Source organism: Zophobas morio, unplaced genomic scaffold (genome assembly GCF_036711695.1).
Source record: "Zophobas morio isolate AGI-343-1 ecotype UQ-CSIRO unplaced genomic scaffold, CSIRO_AGI_Zmor_V1 ptg000259l, whole genome shotgun sequence".
NCBI classification, from domain to species: domain Eukaryota; kingdom Metazoa; phylum Arthropoda; class Insecta; order Coleoptera; family Tenebrionidae; genus Zophobas; species Zophobas morio.
Window position 1 is genome coordinate 307,568 of NW_026972363.1, and position 15,398 is coordinate 322,965.

Here is a 15,398-nt window from a genome sequence, read left to right on the forward strand (position 1 = left end):
TTCTGTTTAGTGCCCTAGAGAGCAAGCTCAATGACGTTATTTTGTTTATAGAGTAAAAGTTGTATTGTTAGTAACTACCTAGAATTAAGGTAAGTAAAGGAAGTCTGGGGGTTTAGAATGTTTTGTACTTTAAACAGTTCTAGTTTATATCTTTTTCTTAATAGATTCATAAAATTTCTTTAAGAAACCTTGAGAATAGTAACGAATTCGTTTAGGGTGGGGCCCACCTATTTAATGATCAATATTAAGCCGGCCGGAAAAAAAAATATTTTTTTTGTGTGCTATTTAACATTAGGGGTGTGCCACTTTTATTTTAACTAGGCAGTTTGTCTAAAGTAAAGAGTTTGGTTTAAGTAACACGATTATTGCGTTTGTGCAATCGCTTAAAGCTTATAAGGTCTTTATAGCGTAAAGTTACAAATTATTAATTTTTCTTGGCTAAGTATACTTACGTCGGTTCAAAAGCCTATATTGTAAATTAAATAATAAAATTGTTGTATTCCGTTGATTGAGTTTTTGTCCACAAATAGTTAGGCTGAATCGTGCATCAAGGTGCTTTTTATAAGATTTTACCTGATCTCTAAAAGGTGGCTAATGGGCGAAGATGCCTTTGTTACTAAAAAATTTAAGTGACAGACTTTACCTAAACAGTAAAAAGAAACATTGATATATACTGCGAATTAGTGTTAGAACTATTTTTTTTATGTTCAGTGATCTGTTAATTTCCTTTTTAATTTTTAATATGACTTTATACAACTACTAACCTTAAGTACATATAAAAAAAATTTATCATATATTAAACAAAACTCGTTAAATTTGGAAGTACACTTTACCGTAGAATTTTTTAACTTTTTAAGTATGCAATTGACAAATATATGACATAATGTGTTAGAATGCCTTAACACAAATTATTACACATTTTTCTTTGTTCCCTTTTAAAATGAAGGTAACTGTATTTCTGGATATGGAATAAATTTAGGCAAGGTGTTGTCTTAAGAAAACTTTTTTATTTATAATCAAATTGGAAACTTCTAAATTAACCTATCTGCACTGTATTTTCTTCTTTTCTTTAGGAAGAACAGCTTAGAATGCAGAGAATACATTAACTATTTAGTGAGTGCTTTTGAACTAAAAATAGCTTTTACAAGTCAAAAAGAGCTTCGGCCAATCCACTAATATTAATTTCCTGAAGCTGCATGGGGGAGTAAAGGGTAAGGGGTTCCCTTGACTAAAAGCATAGCGGAAGCTGAAAGCATTTTTTCTCTTTGCTTAACCTTATCAAATCGGTCATGGCAGCTCGTACTCTCCGCTTAATAAAACCTTCAAGGATCGGGATGGTCCCAGTTAACTTACCAGAAACAGTCAGTATGGAGCAAAAAGGGAATTGGATTAGATTGACAGGCCCCCGAGGCTCTTTATTTAAACACTTCGATTCTTCTGTTAAAATAGAAAAGGTGTGTACCCACACGACTTATCTTTAATAAATTAATAATGTACAAAGATGTAAGTCTTTGATAGCAGTAAAGCCATCGTGTAAGGATTTAATTGTAGTTTTAACCTTTTATAGATAATAAGAAATTAATTTTATTTTAAGACTTTATTTTTTTATATATATTTACAACTTATTAGATAAAGAACACAATAATTGTTTCCATGGCCCAGCAGACCCAAAGAGCAAAGGCTTATCAAGGAACTTAATTCTTATATAATTAGAAATCCATTAGCGGAACATCTGAGATGTGTTATTAAAAATGTTCAGGAACCTCCCGTACTATTATCGAGAACATGATTGAAGGTTTAATAGACGGACACGCAAAAATTTTACAACTTGTTGGAATCGGTTACCGTGCTAGCATAGAAGACAGTTCTTTTTTTTAAAATAAATGCGTCTTTCTTTTTATGTAATTAAAATATTTACAGAAAATTTATGCCTAAACGTTGGTTATAGCGATACTAAAAAGTTACCTATACCTGATGACTTGGAAGTTATCCTTTCTGGTCTATGCATTCTTTAGTGGAAGCATATGTTCTTACGAATGACTTTTTATATAAGGACAAACAACCATAATTGTATACGGTAACGATAAGCAGGAAGTAGGAGAGTTTGCTAGCCTTGTGCGAAAAGTTAGAAAACCTGAGGTGATTAATTTTTAATTTTATGATTTATGTTAGTCTTATCTTTCCTCTTTGGTTCAACTAGGTTTACAAAGGAAAAGGGATTCGCTACAAAGATGAAATCGTCCGAATTAAAGCTCCGTCTTCTAAGAAATAATTAAAGTCTTTATAAATGTCTTTTAGAGGTAGAATGGCAACTGCCATTTGTTTTTTTATAAGCCGTATGCGGCTTATAACAAATAATTTATGCTGAGTACCCTGTTATTGTTATACGCACCATCTTTCAAAGGCTTCAGCTGCAGTAATCTTTTTTACTCTTATTCTCTCTAATAGCTAAACAATTAGTCCAGATTTCATAATTAAAATCCGCAGAACATTGAAATGTCTGCACTATTTTACTCTATGCGATTAAGAAGTTCCTTTTATTAGATTTAAGCCGGCTCTTTTTCTTTCAGTAGCAAGAGCTTAGGTGATATAGGAGTTGTTGATAGTCTTTTAAGTTGAATATACTTCCATACAAAACTCGGAGGTATCTAATAAAATCTCAGAGACCCTTAGAAAGCAAGTGAGACCTTTTTCAGTTAGATGCATGAATATAGGCAAAACACGAATATTACTTTTACTCAAAACTTTTAAGGTCATTTATAGTTAAAGCGTCTAGAAAACAAAAATATCACCTGGGGCTTATAAGTTTTGACGCGCCACGTGGGGTTTAAGTAAAGAAGTTTTCACGGCAGTTAAACTAGCAACTTTCTCCCATTTTGCTAATATATATTTTGGTTTTTGTAGGATTTGCAGTGCTAATAATTCTTCAGTCTTTTATTATATAGAGCACTTGAAAATTTCCTTAAAATATCACGAATAGCAATTTTTTCCTATACAACGGAGACATCAGTGTGCGCTCTTCCAAAACTGCAGAGGGAAATAGAGGTATATACGCAGGCATTTAAAATCTACTTTTGACGAAGGCCCTACTATTATATATATGTATATACATAATGTTGCGGTGGTGGTGCAGCTATTTCAGTCTTCATTAAAGTAAATAACTCTTTTAAAGCCGCGGGCGCAAGAGAAATTTTGAAAACATTCAAAATTTTTACAGATGTTAACTTACATAATGGTTTCACTAACCTTGGTTAAGGATTTCTTTTGATGTGCGTTATTCAGTTAATGGATCGAGAGGTGATCGTAGATTTAAAGTGTCAGGTAAAATAAAAATTTTAGCGATTCTGGAATAACGTAGTGGTTTGATAATCGTTGCCCTGACTTAACTTCAAGTTAGTTGTAAAAGAGTAACTTTGATTTTGGTGGTATCACGCCTTTATATGTTGTTCAGCGTTTGAACAAAGCCCGAAGTAATGTCTCTCAGCAACGTTAAACAAGCGATTTAGTTTCGTCGGGCTGAAAGGATTGGAACTTTGTAAAGATCCCACGACCGAGTGGTTGAAAGGGTTAACCTATGCAAGGAAGCATAAGTCTTCTGTGGATTGTAGGAGTAATTGGGCAGCTAAACGCATAGTATTTTTTTTCGAATTTTTATTGCAAACACACTTATTTCTTCACATAAAAAACTTGGTTTTCTTCTTGCACTCGTGAATTGGGCACCTCACAGAGTTCTTGACCTTGGATTTCAGGAGTAACAAATGTTGTCTTTGACTCGTCCTTGCACTGTTGTTGGTCGGTAAAGTTGGAGAGGACCGAGGAGTTGTTGCTCGCGAAAGTAAAAATACCTGTGGGTTTTTACTTTTATAAACGGTTCTAGGTGTACCCGGTAAAAACTCGACTTCAGCGTCTGCGTTTCTAAAGGTCTATAAATGACTTTGAGTTAAAAAATCAAAAAGCTGTAAGATTTTTTTGCGTTCATCACCAAAGTTAGATGGCCATTCCGAAAAAAATTTCTTTATTTTGCTACCTCCAACTCAAAAAAATTTGAAGTCTTGTTTTAACCGTCATTTATTTATTAGTTCTTGCCTTCAATTATAACCTGAGGGTCCTTTTAATGGACAGTGAGACTCAGAAGGGTATGACGCTGACTGTACCCTAAATAAAAAGCACTAGATCATCATCACTCTTGAAAAAACTTAAGTTACGAGTTTAAAGTTTCTTTAAAAGGCTTGGATGGATAAGTCTTTTAGGTAAGGTTAGGTATGGGTTATAAATAAATTACCAATCCTACTACAATATATGCCTAACGACCTTACAATAATTTTTGTGTATTAAATAGTAAAACTTTTCTATAACGTAAAGGATTTCCAATAAGACTAAAACACCTCTAATAAGATCAAGTTGTTTAGACTGTTCGCTGTTCGAGTTGATTAGGGAGGTATCTGCTTCTTTAGATAAGTTAAAGTTGTTAATGTTTTTTCTGAGCTTGCGATTTCCCCGCCTCTGTTTCTCATTTTCAGCCCCGAAAGTTTCGTAAGACTTGAATCAAATTATGCTCAAATTATGCTTATAGGATTTATTTTTAAAAAATAATCTATTTGGGGCAGTGCAATTATAGTCCATTTTGCGTAAAACTTGTCTTCTACCTCTAAAGCACCAGAGTTTACAAAAGCGTTAACCTTAACGTAAAATATAAAATTTTCAACGTAGTTGCGTTTATATAATAAATAAAGCTACCTTCAAGAACAGTAGACAATGATTTGATATGGTGAAGTTAAGGGTTAGAATTAGGGGTACTTAACTAAGATAGTGAAAATTCTCTTAAATATGCCTTTTAAAGGATATTGGAAAAAATATCAGTAAACTCCACTGGAGGTAATAAAAATAGACTGTGCTAGTGGACATTAAAATATAACGGTCAATGTTTAACCAGTTAGTAGTTCCGTTGTTACTTTCTAATAAAAAAAAACTTTTAAAAAAATACGTATAACTATAAAAGGTAAACAAATGTAAATACGTGGTACGACCAATAAATTCCCGGCCTCCTCTTTTTAAATAAAAGTGCGCGGATTCTTTTAAATATTAATACTATTAATAACATTCATATCCCCGTAGCTTGTGAGAAAAATTATTTATTTATGTTTATATGTCAAATTAATATTCTAAATGAGGCGTGTAACGAAATTTGAAAGTTTTATGCTTGAAGTAAGATCTGTGGTAAAGTTTCTTACTAAAGAGGGCTTCAAGTTTACAGAAATTAAACGTTTGGATAATATTTATCGCGACTTTTCGCCGTCATTTACCGCAGTAAAAGAGCGATCAAAGCTTTCACGTTTAAAAAGAAATTCTATTATTGATTATGCACGTCAAGGTAGCCCAGTGGAAGTGACCACTCGAAAAAAAAAAAAAATGAAATTCACTGATGAAATGGTACTAGGCGATCGCCATTTGAAGGCCAAGGAAAAAGCATAATCCACCAATCTTCTAAAACCACGGTTACTCAAATTCTTCACAACCAATTACTTATGACAAAGATAAGCGCAAGATATGTGTACAAACTTCTCAACTCACTTAAATAATGTGTGAATTCCTGTCTTTTTTTGGAGCTTTGCCACGATAATGAGAAAGTATTTAAGTCCTTTGTCGCTGGAGACGAAGCCATAGTTCCTTAATATGATTTTGTCAAAAAGAGAATTAATGAAGTGGAATGGTCGAGGTGAACCACCACCAAGAAAAGCGGGAAGGCCCCATCAACAAAAAAAATATGGCCACAACCTTCCGGGATCCCAAGGACATTTACATAATGGATCTTAAAAAAGGGAATAACACCGTAAATAGAATAAACTGCGAGAGGTTTTCAAATAAAAACGGCGTGGAATGCTTAGTCGAGGTGTGAGGCTTCTGCTAAAATACCGCCGCAGTTGCTAAAGCCCCCAGCGGTTATTTCTCTTTGCAAAACTGAAATCGTTCTGGGGGAGATTAAACTTAGTAAAATAAATCAGCGAGGGGAGGGGGGAAGGGTTAAAATTTTAAATTTCTTATGACAATTGTGTTGAAATTCAAGATATTAAAAAATTTTAATAACTTTTTTTACTAAAGTCGCTTTTAACTCCCTTAGACAGGGAACTTAAGGGCCGTACCACGTAACATCAATTTATATCGCGCATTTGTCATAAAAGATATAAAAAGAAATGTCCCAAAGCGCAAATTCATGATGTAGTTTGCTGTCTGACATCGTCTTTATAAGTCAAATATAAATTACTTTTCTGCTCTTCTAAGTAATAACAACGCGATTCCGTTATAAAATTTTCTAAAAAATAAATGGCTACCTTTAAGAAACTTCAACAAGGGCTAAACTCCTAAGAATACTTATATTTTATCCATAATTAACTTTTAGAATAGTTCTCTAATTATAAAGCTGACTGAATATGACGCCTATCTAATAAGTGGTGTTAGGAATAGTTTCGTGTGTTTGAGTTATATTAATTTTTCTTCATATAATATTCTAAGTTAAACTTTCAATCTAAAAAACCAATTTAGTTGAATATAAGGTAGTTACATCTTACAAGGGAGTGATCGGAAGAAACGGGGTATTCACAAGTACCTAAAGACGTTTACGACGCAAGGAACTCAAGATGAAAACTTATTCAGTAGGTAAACAAATGTCAAATGTTTAAGAGCAAATAATAAAGATTCAGGAAACTTAGTGCCCAAGCACCCAAAAAATTGGTTCCTCTAAAAATATAATGCACTATATTATTAAAGAATAACAAGAAATCCGCTTTCACTTGGCACCTCTAAACTACGACAAGCATCCTTAAACCTGACGTCACAAAGGTAATGGAGTGTAAAGGTTTTAATAACTTTTGGGGCCATGGAACCAATGAAAGTAGAGAGGGTGAAGTGAATCGGTTATTTAAAATAACTCCAACAGGGATATAGCTGGAACCTCGATAAGTACAAAAAGATAATAGAAAAGTGAGTCAAGCCTACCTTTATACAGAATACATATCAAAATTTGTTTGCCCAAAAACTTTTAAATAAGCTTCAATATACCGACTACAAATAAGAAAAAAAGCGGTCTTCACGTTAAAAGCGGCTCAGCAATACTAAATAAAACATGGTTCCTCTAAATTGATTAAGCTTGTTAAAGCATAATTTAAGGTAAAAGCAGTACAATTCATAAAGATTATAAAAAATGAGCTGAGCAGACGATTATTTTTTGTCTTAAAACGAATAAAACTGAACATTACGGCCATGATAACCCAAACCAACACATGTACTCCATTCAGCCGGCTATATTGCCTTAACATATTTGAAGTCACCTCAAGTTATTGAATCCTAGCCGGAAGCGGCTCGTATATACCCCTGCGAACAGCCCTCCTTTGGTGATAAAAAAACTTAAGTACCAATATGTTAACTTCGGCAAAGTCCAATAAGGTATAGCGAGAGTTATCTAGGCTGTTCCGTTGACAAAGTATTAGCGTGTACATTTGTAATTCCACAAAGTGGGAACCAAATTTTAAGTTTATAATTCTTTATTTCGGGCACTCCGGAATATGTCGATGTAATAAATAGAACGTTTGTCTGGCTTAAATTTGTCACAGGCAAAGGTATGTAACGCTATTTAGGCTCTTCATACTGGTTTCAATGTTTAAGTATAAAAACACAAGACAAACGTTTTAAGGGAGAATTTTTTGATCTAAATAAAAACGGCAAAACCCAATAAGACATTCCAGCGGCAGGTAAGCAAGAATAGACGCCCAAAGGCCGGCAGAAGCAGAGTTTAAGTTGATGCAGTGAGAAGATCTCAGAGTCCCTTGTGGACATTTCCAAAGGCGTTGAAAAAAAATGAAGCAAAGTATACTTCATCAACACGTCATAACATGCTATATATTGAACGAGACTACGCTTTAAGTATTAACCGTGAAAGTTATGCTAAAAAAAATATTAAAACACATACTAAATCCATTATATTCGCAAAACACGAGACTATTATTTTGCTTCAATAACATTGTATGATTCAATATTATAAACAGAGTACAAAAGAAAAACGAAATAAAGTAATACAGATCAAATAAAGGCACCTCCAGTTATGTTAGCAAACGAAAAGTTTTAAAAGCTGAAACTTTAACTAATAAGCATTTTTAAAGTGTGAAGCTCGTTAAATCAAGGAATTCACGCGTATGGGAGCACGAGAAAGGGCTGCCAATCTCTCAAATGAATTACCCAAACTCTGTAGTATTAATAAAACCAGTACTTTATAGACTATTACTGATAAATTTCAAAACAAAAACTGAAAATTTGAAGCTGCTCGTACAGCCCAACTGGGGCTCGTTAAAACAACAACAGTTGCGTGAAATAATAAAAGTGAGGTGAAAGAGAGAGAGATGGAGTAAGTCAGTGGTGTGTAGAATCGTTTTGAGGTCGAGTCGTTAGCATGAGACTACCGTACTACAATAGAAGTATTTATGTCAAAAGGCCAAATCTACGCGGTCAAGAAGTATCGGTCTTCGAAAGCTGCTCTGCACACCATAAATCAGGCGAACCAGCGCATCCATTATATATTCATCGGATGCCTGAGCAAAAACGTACAACTGGCAACTAAAATCCACTTAAATTGTGGTATTCTTTATAACAAAATCCAGAGAGAAAAGCACTTGCCACAAAAATGTTTCTTTGAAAAAGCTTCGAAAGTGCATTTTATTAGCAAACGTGAAATCTTTCTCTCCATAATATTTACACAAAGAATTGGCTAACGGCCCAAACCAAATACCGTAAAAGTGGTGTTCTTCGTGTATAAGAATGAAACTATAAGTCACATGAATCATACGCACGATAGCAAGCACAAGTACCCGCTTCTTAGTATCTCGGATGGCCACTCACCCTCGCAGGATAATCATAATCTTCGTTCCTTCGAGGTTTATATATCTCTCGCTTATCCTCGTATACCCGCGCTGTGATAGTACACATAAAAAAATAGCCAAGCAAAAGGCGAAAGAAAAAGTGAGTACGCGGCTCGTAGCGATCCCGGTCACGAGCCCTGTATGAAGGTAGCGTGCGCCCAGTATCATATAAAGCCGGACGTGGAGGATAAGTCTGCCTGTCTAACGGCCTTCTCGAGCGGAAAGCGTCAGGCTCGTACGCATAACTATAGTGGTTTCTCGGGCCCCCGTGCGTCATAGAACTGCTTAGCTTGTGAACGGGCCGCAGTCTATTCTCAGGGTTGTACTCTATAGGCCAGAAAAAGTCAACTGACAACAATTGGGACATGAAAGAAGAAAAAAAAGACCTCGATCCCCTCGCATAAACTCGCGTGGGGAGTCCGGTCGATGGGATTGAGAGGATAGTGAGTAGCCTGCACCCCGGAAGCCGAGTGGATGCCGGACGCCACGGGGAACATTATAGCCACTGAAGTGGTGCACATCAAAGAGTCATGTGAATAGACACCCATCCGCAAAAAATGAAAACACAAGAAAACCTGCGGGGCGGAGGCGTCATGCGCCGGCTAATGGTAGGACGATCAGAGAGCGCAGAAAAAGGCGGACGGTGAGAAGAGGGCCGAGTGGTTTGAAAGGAATTTTTTAGGTCGCTATAAGAGCCTGTGGCCACGCGGTCATCCCTGATATGCCGCCTTACATTTTCTCTAAAACAACCCAAGTAAAAGCCACGCATTAATATAAAAGCGAAAATAAGACACCTTTCATCTGGCGAGCGGTGCAGAGCTCTGTCCCGCCCTCTTCTGGACACTGGACTTCCATCGCTGTAATGCTCCCAGGACGACCCCCGCTCTTCTCGAGGGTACCGCGCAACAGGCACAGATTCAAACGCTCTTGGATCGCGACTGCTGCTGCGGCGTTTTCCTTTGAATATGCGGCGGTCACTCTCCTCCCTCATGTGGCGATAACTGCCCTCACCACCACCTGCTCTTGGAGAAAACGATTGACGGAAATGATGCTCTTGCAGTTGAGCAGTGCGCTCTTCATTGGGTCTGCTAACACGTGGGTAGTAACGGCGTTCGGGAGGGTCGTCTAAGGGGGAGGGTCGGTAATCTCTGCGGGTCCGATTAGCAGGCTGGGAAGGCGGGGGTCGGCGCTCGGGAGACTTGCCATATTCTGAATAGCGTTTAGGCGGTGGTGTAATGGGCTCTCTGCAACCCCTGAAGGTCAATAATACGAAAAACAAAACGGTCAGGCAGGGACTAAAAAAAACTTTGGTGACAATGCGGGCTGGCGTTCACGATCATGGTGAGTCGAGGAATAGGTCTGAGGGATGTCCCTACTGAGTCGTTCTCTAAGCATCGGCCTCTCACTATTACCGTTTCGATAATTGCCGTCATACCCTAAAAAGTTTGCGGCTTCATTCCAGCAGCGATGAATATGCAAGTAAAGGAGGTACGTTGCGCTTGATAGCAAAACTTAGCAACGTGACCAGGACGGTTGCAGATAAAGCAGGTAAGCACTTTGTTTTCTGTCAAATTGCCCCTAAGAAATGTTGGCAGCGCGCTATATATCTGGTGAAAACTAAATTTACTTTGGGCAGTCCCGAGCAAAATGTCCAGGTCTCTGGCAGTTGTGACAGATCCTAGTAAAAGAAATATATAAAAATAAGAGATGCTGAAAACAAAAAAGTACAGTTTAGGGCAGTCCTTAGACAAGTGGCCTTCTTTCTTGCACACGTAACATCTAACTAAAATAGGCTAAGACGGCGGCCAAACAGAGCAAATAAACGCGTACCACTTTTGAATTTAGAATCATTTTCCTCATCAGGACCTTTAAGTGAATGGGATTTAGGTAGAAAGTTAGTATTCTCAATACTACTAGCATCAGATTTTTTCAACGCTGAACTGTCAGCAGTCTCAATTAAGCTTCCAACTGTGTTAGCGCTAACTTCCAAGTTAACAATGACGTTTTCACTATCCTTATCAACGTGTACCGAATCTACGTATTCATCTAAAGACAACGACAATGGTAATAAGCTATCAAAGAGATGCGACGCTAGGGCGACCCTCAAGCTGACTGACTTGTGACCCCTCAATCAGTTTACGCTATGTTTGTAAATGTGACTGGAGTATACTGTTAACCAAAAGATAGTATAATCAAGCTTTAAGGGTAACATACTGCCAAAAATTGAAGTTTACAGTAAGAGCAAACTTACAAAACCAAGTAAATAAACTTTAAATATACCTCAGTAAAATATAACGATATATTTATATTAATATACTTCAATTCATTTTAATTATTTATATGTTACAAAAGCAATACAAGATTTCAACAAACCTGAGTCAATAACATCCAGTTCTTTACTAAATAACTCGTCCGAATCATTATAATCTCTAAACTCAGACATGAAAAGTACAGTTGCTGTTTCCTATATAATACGAATTGTAAAAAAATAAAAGTTCTCTTCTTCTTCTTGAATAGCACGTAATATAGACAAAACCAGAAAGTTAAGCGAAAAGTCAGCACAAAAAACAAAGCCGGGCGTCTCACCCCAGCGTAAAAATATTTAGTTGTGATATCCATATTCCCTGCACCATTTAAAGGGGTTCGCTCAGAAGCCAATTAGTAAAAAATCTATGGGTGGTGCCACGCGGAAAGTTTTTCGCTCGGGCAGGACCGAAAAAAGAAGTTAGTCGGGCACCCGGCTTTGCGAAACAGTTATGCGAATTTTTGCGCTCACCCTTTGCCTAGATGGCCCTTGTATTTTCAATTATAGTTACAGTAGGACTAAAGCTTTTTGTATTTTGTTACAATGTTGCCGTTAATTTAAACTGCAAGTAATTTTACCTTCTACGCTATATTATGCTTTTCCCTTTTTTAAAAGGGTATTTATATAAGTGAAACCCAGTAAGGTTGGTCACCGATCTGTATTTTTTTTTTGCTAGCGCGAGTTTGTGTATAACATATAAAATTTGCGAACCAACAAATTTACTTTCGCCTTGCTTTTTAAAAAAATTTACTTTTACTACTATAGCAAGAGCTCTACGAATATTTTTTGTATGTCCAGCGTTTTTGACGTTTCTTTTTTTCGCGGTTTCCCCTATATTTATAGCTTCCTTTTAAAGGGAATTGTTTAAAAAACTTTGAAAGTTCTCGTTTAAAGCATCTTGAAATAAAAATAATTTGGGTAGGTCCTTTCGTGTGACACAACTATCGGTTATTGAAGATAAAAGTACACAATTCCAACTTTGCGTGTTATGTGTTTGCAATTTATTTTCACAGCACAAACTCGGTTTAGTTATTATCCAACTGCATTTGAAATATATAGTCGTCTTACTGTTTTACCTCCCGTTTTAAATTTTCCTAATTCACTTTTGTTTATGTCCAACCTTATTAATAAAAATATGTCTGGTCAGTTAAGCAAACTGCCTTTATATACATGTATAAGTACATAAAAAATAATTTGTAAAACTACCAGGTGTGCGTGTATACAACACACTCCGTATTCAGTATGTATATCGACACTGTTAGATATACAAGTCCCTATGCTTAAACAGTTGGTGGGAATGTTTCACTAAATTTTTTTAATCCTGGAGTATAACTTATAATGAACTGTATGGGGAAAAATTTTTCTTGTTTTAATATAAAACAGTGTTCACTTATAGATTGTTATAAATTAGTTAACCGGAAAAATTTAATCAAAATAAACTTGCACCATAATGCTAATAGAACAATATTAAAGCTCTTTAAAACAAATTTCTATAATGGTAAACAGGCCAAAACTACTTTTCTAAAATAACAAGACCGAGTGCGATAGGCGATAGGTGAGTCTGCCTCGACGTAGCGCAGTTCAATAATTCGTACGCCCAAAAGAGGAAAGAAAAAGGATAACTTGGGCACCCTCTGAAGAGATGGAACATTATGTTGGATAGTCAAGCTGCCATACACGTGGTTACGGGCTTGAGTGGTAGTAAGTTGTCTAAGCACTTTAACCTTAAATATCATTAAGTTGAAAGAGAGAGGAATCGATATTTATTTACCAAAGTGTTAAGCGGAAAAAAGTTTGCAAAGTTTCGAGGCAGGTTACTATCGGTCATATAACTCTGGCGCTTGCTGTGAACTGGTCGCTCATCAGCACCCGGTTTATGTACTGACGCCACCTTACACTTAACTTACCAGTGACTATATAACCACTAAATTTTAGCGTCGTTTAGCACCCATAGAAATAACAAAAACAATTTTGTATTGATTATTATGCTAAAGGGTATAAGTATTACTTTCGAGGAGTTTCTAGACTGCTCCATATATATATGTGTGTATAGCTATTTTTAACAAAGAAGAAGTTCAGCGCCACGGCGTTTGGACATCTACTAAAATTGGAACGATACAGAGAAGATTAGCATGACCCTTGCACAAGAGTGACAGGTAAAACGTGAAGCATCAATTTTTTTTTTGGTAGAATTGGTCAATGTTTTCGATGCCAATTATTCGGGCATACCAATAAAATTCTGCACTTCTCAATAAAAGTGTGTGAAATGTGCAGAAAACCACGATTCCAGATCCTGCCCTAAACCTAAAGAAGACAAACTCAAGTGTGTAGGCTATCCTAGATGAGCACGCTGCAAGCTATTGTTTATCTTACTCAGAAAAAGCGCCGCTTAGAATAAACAACTATACTGATAAGTCTATATCTCAAACTCGGGAGAACGTGGTATCTTCCACGAAAAGCTATACTCAAGCGTGAAATAGTAAACACACTCAATCTTCGAGTAGTCCCGATGAACATTGTTAAACAAATAGTCAACTCTTTAGCGGTAGCAATAAGTACTCATATATCAAAATCCATTAATGATAAATTTTTAAAACTTAATAATCGCAATGAAACCACCAAGTAATAAGCATCATCTTAAAATTTCTGAAATGCCGATGGCATACGGGATAAAAAACGGGAGCTCCAGGTGTCAACCAATAGAATATTGACCGCACTTCAATAGCAGAATCCCATTTGAAAAACGATAGTAAGTTTTATATACCAAATTATTATCGTCAAGATTAGGAAAACATGGGAGGCGGAGGAGTAGTTATACTTGTTAAGAGACATAAAGCGCTCATTAAATCTACCATATTTAAAAATCTAGAGGCCACCGGTTTATGCATCACTTAAAAAAAACTTGGTTTGACTAGTGGAAAATTACTGTAAACCCCACTAAATGCCATGCAATTATCTCAAGAACTCTATAGCAACATCTCTTCCTTGGTGCAAGCAAGTAAAATACCTTGGCGTTATTATTGACTCTAGACTTAACTAGAAACCTCTAATTAGTCATCTAGCTAAAAAAATTAAAAACTTTAACTTTTGCTTTATATCCTCTCATAAGCAAAAGAAGTTTTTAATCTTGAAAATAAACTTGTATATAAAGCTATTATCAGACCTATTATTAGTTACTCATCTGTTTCATGGTCTTACTGCTCGACTTTGCATAGAAACAGACTTCAAATTCTTCAAAGCGATCTCCTCAGAATGCTTACTGACGCACCTTTGTTTGTGCAAAATTTTCAATTACATCATAAATGGGACATTGAGCCCCTTTTGTTCACCTTGAACGGACGGCTACAAAATGCTTTACATGATACGGAGAACACCTCCACAACTTAATACCCACGCTTTGAACTATACCCCCGCACAATTATTAAAATTTAAATGACTTATTTTTTTTATCTATCCTAGAAAACCGAGTATTGAAACGTCCTTAGAACATTTATTACATGTCTATAATTTCTAAATTTTGGGGGTAAAAATGTGTTAAACACTTAACTTGTAAATACATCGCTGTCTTTATGTTAGAGAGATAACCCGAGAGGATTTAACTTGTAAAGGAGGCTACTCTCTTTAACCCTGTCCGCAATGAGGGAATTTGGATTAAGTAGTTTAAGTTATAGCAGATATAACGACAGTAGTATGTCAAAACGAAAAATAAATAAAAATAGAGAAGAAGAGATTTTTGATCTCTGCTTTAAGCCATTTCATCTATTATTTTGTTCGGATTTGGGCCCCTCCTATAGGTCTGGATTGGTCCGAGTTATAGCTATTAATAATTGTTATTAATTCTGATTTATAGGATAATCACGTAAATATATATATTTTTTTAGGTTGATGTTCCTAATAATTGATTAAACAATCTAGTTGTTAGTAAGCATCTAGTAAATAGGGAATATTGGTAATAGATAAAGTTTTTATTTTAACATTTTTAAGAAATATGCCATGACAGTGACATCGAGCTGCTTTCATAGGGCTTAATTAGAGATAGTATGTACATTATACTATGAAATATGTTAAATCTCCTTTTAACACTAGAGTTCAAAAACATAGCTGTTCTGGAATTTTGAGTTAATAAAAAAAGGCGTAATCTTTTGGGTTAAAAATATTGAAGACTTCAGACCTCCTGGGAGCCTGAT

At 35.9% G+C, this 15,398-nt stretch overlaps 2 protein-coding genes and 1 non-coding gene across 3 annotated transcripts; 2 read left to right on the forward strand and 1 right to left on the reverse strand.

Moving 5' to 3' along the window:
• Positions 1–1,283: 1,283 nt before the first annotated feature.
• On the forward strand, positions 1,284–2,292 carry LOC135119427 (large ribosomal subunit protein uL6-like). Its single transcript, XM_064043850.1, has 5 exons — positions 1,284–1,454; positions 1,630–1,864; positions 1,921–1,998; positions 2,054–2,139; positions 2,201–2,292. Exons 2-5 carry the CDS (start codon positions 1,786–1,788, stop codon positions 2,270–2,272), a joined length of 315 nt encoding a protein of 104 aa, XP_063899920.1. The 5' UTR covers positions 1,284–1,454; positions 1,630–1,785; the 3' UTR covers positions 2,273–2,292.
• Positions 2,293–8,658: 6,366 nt separating this feature from the next.
• On the reverse strand, positions 8,659–11,504 carry LOC135119367 (zinc finger CCHC domain-containing protein 7-like). The gene is made up of 13 exons (XM_064043778.1): positions 11,443–11,504; positions 11,280–11,370; positions 10,737–10,952; positions 10,635–10,689; positions 10,534–10,584; positions 10,399–10,484; positions 10,213–10,342; positions 9,701–10,159; positions 9,482–9,646; positions 9,293–9,411; positions 9,015–9,233; positions 8,856–8,957; positions 8,659–8,791 (listed from the first exon to the last, which is right to left on the reverse strand). Exons 2-12 carry the CDS (start codon positions 11,347–11,349, stop codon positions 8,863–8,865), a joined length of 1,665 nt encoding a protein of 554 aa, XP_063899848.1. The 5' UTR covers positions 11,350–11,370; positions 11,443–11,504; the 3' UTR covers positions 8,659–8,791; positions 8,856–8,862.
• Positions 11,505–13,284: 1,780 nt separating this feature from the next.
• On the forward strand, positions 13,285–13,394 carry LOC135119434 (U6 spliceosomal RNA). Its single transcript, XR_010278218.1, has one exon. It is a non-coding gene; the product is annotated as a U6 spliceosomal RNA (small nuclear RNA).
• The last annotated feature ends 2,004 nt before the right edge of the window (positions 13,395–15,398 follow it).